The sequence below is a fragment of the Solanum lycopersicum genome, chromosome 12 (genome assembly GCF_036512215.1).
Source record: "Solanum lycopersicum chromosome 12, SLM_r2.1".
NCBI lineage: Eukaryota > Viridiplantae > Streptophyta > Magnoliopsida > Solanales > Solanaceae > Solanum > Solanum lycopersicum.
The window spans coordinates 406,953-412,415 of NC_090811.1; the positions used below are offsets into that span (position 1 = coordinate 406,953).

Sequence of the window (5,463 nt, forward strand, 5' to 3'; positions counted from 1 at the left end):
TATAATTACAAACTGGTAATGAAAATTTTACAAGGAATGTAGACTAACCTACTGTAGAATGCAAGATGATTACAAACTTGAATAAAACAACGAATATATATAATATGGTGTGAATGTGTTTGATAGACTCTTCATTACCCCACTTATCTTACAAATTAAAATTGAAAAATTATTACACTCTTCATTATCTACATTTAATTAGTACATGAATATATGATGCATTAAGATCTTATTTGATGCATGAATTGAAATATAATTTTTACTTAATATTTAATTAATTAAACAGATATTAATATTAATTTATTTTAGAGGTAAAATAAGGGTAAAATGGTAACTTAACTTTGAGGTTAGAAGCTTCCCACTTATAATAATATATGATGTAAAATTGTGAAATCTCCCTTATATAGTTATGAAGATAGATAAGAATTTAATTACTCAAACATGGTCTTTATCTCTATTTGTATAGTTGAATTGTTGTTTTGTTTATAACTTGCTTTTAGTTTAAGATTTTTTTTTGTGTTAAAAAACAGATTGATTGTTACATTAGATTTTGTTATCATGAAGAAAGGTGTTCTTTGTATTTGTATATCATTGTTGTCTTTCAAATAGCGCGATAGAAGTGTTGTGTTGAACAACATCTACCTACGTTAACCATGTCAAGTCTATGACTCCTCTACCATTTCTGAAGATAATAGCAAGTACGTACTGATCCCTTTTCAAGACAGAATGGTGGTATATACATGCATGCTGATAATTAGGAGTATATAATTGTTTCAAGCATATCCATCTACTGTTTTGCTCAACAAGAGTAAGAGTTTCAAACACAGAATTTACATTTTCTCTCCTTTAGGATTTAGTAGTATTACTAGTTAACTCTCAGATTTCTACTCTACAAATTGGACAACTTCCATGTCTGGTTAGCCACTCATCTATGCATTGTGTATGGAATGAATGTTTGCAACTTGGTAGCACCCTTGCCGACTCCCCGTCTTTCAAATCCTACAATATAATAATTGATGTAAATTCATTAGAGTTAGAAAAAACACTGTAGATTAAATAATTTTTTATACTGACGATCACCTGAAGGCAAATTGCACAAGTCACTTGTTGAGATGTACTCACTGAACAGAAATAGTACTTTGGCAACTTCTTTATCACCTCTTGTGATAACCCTTTGGTCGCATTGATATCAAAGATGTCAGATATTTCCCTCAAACTTGACTCTACATGAGTAGTAACCTGAAATTTTTATTTTAAAATAATAACCCAAAAATGTATGTGTCTAATAGAAACAATCACCACAAATTATTAAAAAGTTTCTGCTATAAAAGATGTCTTACTTGCCACTGATAAGCCTTGAGAACAGCAGGACTAACCCATTCCATGAATACCTTTCCATTTACTAGACTACATACAAGTGCAACCTGCAGTATGTATATTTTTAGTACATCAACAATTTATCTATCTATACAAACAATATTTTTTAACCTTAGAAAATGATTCTCCGTTAAGTATAAGTTCGACTAATTGGACAGTTGTAACAGCTCCGGTAACAGCACCAACACCGGCCCCTCGGAGTAGCCCCGTCTCTGTTGTCTGTCCCTTAATTGCTCCGGTCACTATCCCTACTGTCGCTCCTCCTGATTAAATAACTAATTTCAACATTACTACGAAAATATTAAATTTTCAACCGGATTTCGGTTTGTCCAACACAATTCTCATAGTAAATACAACTTCTCTAAACATTGAAAAATCAATAATATGGAATTGCAAAGGTACAACACACACAAACTATTTATAGTTTTTTTTTTCTTTTTCATAACCAAACGTCTTTGTGAAAAGAAAAAAAAAGATATACCTAAAGCAAGAATGCACATAAAAAGAGCCCAAATAGCATTCTTTGTGACCATCAACAAGAGTCCAGAAGAAAAGCCGAAGAAAACCCAAGTGAAAATACACTCTTTACTCTTTACCAGTAAAGTATAAATGCAAGTAAACAAATGGTTTGTCATTTGAAAGAATGAGCCACAAAACTGTTACAATATGGCAAGAAAATAATAATAATAAAGAAGGTAGAATTAGAGAGTGAAATTTTTTTAGGAAGAAAGAGCAAGTGAGTAGTTGAAAGTAAAGGCAAAGTGCATTTATTTATAGTACTTATAAGAGGAAAATGCATTTAGATCTTAGAGCTACCACTCACGTGCTAACTCATGCATCTGTTGTATCATCCATAGTTAGGATCATGGCCTCACGTTCAAGATTAACGGTGCGTTTCGAATCATTAACTTTGTTTTATGGTGTTTGGTATTTATAAACTACTATGGCCTGAGATAGAGGATATAAATGAAATCAGTATCAAAATCTCTAGTTTAGAATGAAGAAATATTTAATTATCACTCGACCAAAATCCTAGCTAATTATTTTTTCATAATATGAGTTCAAAGCATAATGCGTACAATGGGTAGTTCAAATTACGTACGCACATGTGTGCACTCAATAGAAGTAATCACCCTTTAAAACTATACAAAATGCCAATTAATTCATCATGCACTCATATAATACAGTACAGTTACAACTTCCACGTCATTGATGCTTAAAAGTTTCAAGAATTGAAATGATAATAAATTAAATTAAATTAAAAAAACCATATACTAGTCTAACTTAATTTGCTTTACAAAGAATGTACGGACATAGTAACTGTCACAATTGAAAATACAATTTAATGTGCCCAACCCACCATTCTTCTACCTCTCTTTACCTACTTATAATTTTAATGTAATAATAATTATTAATTAGGTGCATGCATTGTACTTACTATGGTTTGAATTGTTATTGTAAGATCAGTTAGCTAATATAGAGAACAGTGACAAGGCTGTAGCTTCGATATTGTCTATATTGCGGTCCAGTTCACCAGTGATATTGTCCGCTCTAGGCTTGAAATTACGTGATTTTAAAATGTGTATAACATCTTCTTACATATATATACAACATCTTTAATGTATTTTTATCGATATGAAACATTATTATCATATGTTGGGGTGTCACAAAATCTTACGGTGCTACAACTAAGTTGTTGCATTTCCTTTCTGTTATAAAATCAAGCTAAAAAGCAACAATAGAAAATAATTGAGAGATGTAGAGAGGAAATCAAGAAGAGAGATTTTCTAAAACAATTTCCACATGACTTTTCACCCCCTCTTTATTGGATTTAGAAGTAACTTTAATTTGGAGGGGTCACAATGCAACTTACTTTTTTATTTGTAATAATATAAAAGGGACTATATTTAGTTCCTAAGTTGCAATATAATTGTTTTGTAATATAATCTTGAATTTGGCTATAGTCTAGCTAGTGATTATAGGATCAAGGAATTAGAGGTAGCTAGTATTTTAGGTTACAAGTGTTTGTAATTTAAATTATGTCAAGACATACAATATGTATACAAGAGTATAGTCATGAACTTTTTTTCATCCTTCTTAATCAAACTATCATCCTCTTTTTAGGATAATCTTTGGTAAATATATTCATATTCACCCCTCTCTTTGTTGCAAGAAAAAAAAACATATTATATGTATAGGTTACGTTCTTTTCACATATGATCATGTATATGTTAGGTCCACTTCTACCTTGGAATATCTCTCCATTTTTTCCCATCATTATGTGCATCCTCATCATCTTATGACAAGTTGTAGTCGAAGCCCCACGTAGCTAGCTATAATTTGAGGATACAAAATTGTTGGTTAAATTAGTGAAATTTGATCCTCCTTTCTTGTGTTGTATGCATAATTACATGTTATTATATATTAATGTTGGATATTAATATTAAGACGTCTGAATTTGAGTGTATCTGTATCACATTGATGATTAATGGTTATTATGGGTGCTAATTAGTGAGAATTATGTTTACTGATGATGGTAGTTTTGAATAGTAGTTATTGAGTTGTCATAATGACCTTGTAGTGATTACTTGTAATAGTTAATTGTGATAGTTGATGAGGAGTGGTTGACGATATATAGTAAATGCATGTTGAGGTGATTATCGTGAGTGATTTGAAAGTGTAATGATGATTGAAAATAATGATTATAAACATTAGTTTAACGGTAACAGTAATAATTTATGATGATGATTACGGCTAATGATACAGGTGATAGGTACATACGTAGTTGATAGTGGTGGGTGGAGGCAACAATATTTAACATTGAAAAAGAATACACAGAACACAGTATTAAACTTAATGCCAATTTTATAGAAATCTTTGAATGGGCATTTTAATGATATTAATTTTTTTTTTAATAAATATAACCATTCAAATTTATTCATGCTCATACAAATATTTTAAAATTATAAAAACAAACACACATAATAATTTCAATTTCAGACTTGTACAACAAACAAATTTCATGACTAAAATCTAAATAATGTTAAGTTGGTAAAAGAATAAAAAATATTTTCTTCAGAAAACAAACTATTTAAAGACAAGTAAAATAACTAGCTCAATGAAATTAGAAAGAAAAAAAAAACAAGTTGCATTGTCTTTTTCCACCCTTACTTATTCTCACAATTATATTTTAAATATACACAAATACTTTTAGAATCATATTGAATACAAAAAAATAAAATAAAAACTTATTTTATTATACCAAAAAATTTATTTTCCTACGTATCAAACTACCAAACCCTAAGACTTAATGATGGAAATAAATGAGACCTAGCTAATATAGCACATATGAATTGCAAGAGGATTGAATAGAAAGAATCTATATTTGAGATTGGCAACGACAATGGTTTTCTAGCCAATTGTTTTGAGCAAATTTCAGAATTCCTGTCAGATTGAAATCACTTTCAAAATAAAGACTTGTAATAACACAATATTATTTATAAAATTTACTAATTTTATTTAGGATTTTTTATCAATATTGTAGTAGTATTTTTTTCATCTACTAGATATATACCTGCATGAAGATCAACTTTTCAAAAGTAAATTGTGATAACTACTTGGGATGTTAAGAGTATTGATCATTTACTTTAATCCGATTACAATTAGATTTTATCGATAATTAATTAACAATAATATAATAATTGTTGCTAAAATATATTTTTAATTGCATTAAATATTTTTTTAAATATTCTTAAAACTTATAATAATATTGAATCTAATAAAAATCAACTACTATGATAAAAATATATTTTTCTTTATTAATACATATATTTACCAATGAAATTTATTTTTATTATAGTAAACAAATACTGAAACTAGCTCAAAAAATACTAGATTAAATTGTGGCCGGTTAATTTTCATAATTTGTGGCTCATTTTTGTTATACTTTAATTAAATGATACTTACTTAATATAATATCGCGTAAAATGAAACTAATAACTAATAAAAACAGCGTGGGGAACTTTGAAAACCAGGTTCTTATGGATAAGTGAATGAAAATAACTTGGAGCTAACAGTATTCTGTGG

At 28.9% G+C, this 5,463-nt stretch overlaps 1 protein-coding gene across 1 annotated transcript; it reads right to left on the minus strand.

Annotated features, from left to right (window-relative positions):
* Positions 1-768: 768 nt before the first annotated feature.
* LOC101256944 (NEP1-interacting protein-like 1) lies at positions 769-4,511 on the minus strand. The gene is made up of 5 exons (XM_004251413.5): positions 1,859-4,511; positions 1,489-1,640; positions 1,341-1,424; positions 1,081-1,239; positions 769-999 (listed from the first exon to the last, which is right to left on the minus strand). The coding sequence occupies exons 1-5, from the start codon at positions 2,010-2,012 to the stop codon at positions 877-879; spliced, it is 672 nt and encodes a 223-aa protein (XP_004251461.1). The 5' UTR covers positions 2,013-4,511; the 3' UTR covers positions 769-876.
* Positions 4,512-5,463: the final 952 nt, after the last annotated feature.

What these genes read in the sequence shown, in the direction of transcription:
- LOC101256944 (XM_004251413.5), bottom strand. Translation starts at nt 2,012, where the DNA reads ATGACAAACCATTTGTTTACTTGCATTTATACTTTACTGGTAAAGAGT. An exon ending in TATGTGCATTCTTGCTTTAG is followed by an intron (nt 1,641 to 1,858) that starts GTATATCTTTTT and finishes TTATTTAATCAG; the next exon opens with GAGGAGCGACAGTAGGGATA. An exon ending in TCAAGGCTTATCAGTGGCAA is followed by an intron (nt 1,240 to 1,340) that starts GTAAGACATCTT and finishes TAAAAATTTCAG; the next exon opens with GTTACTACTCATGTAGAGTC.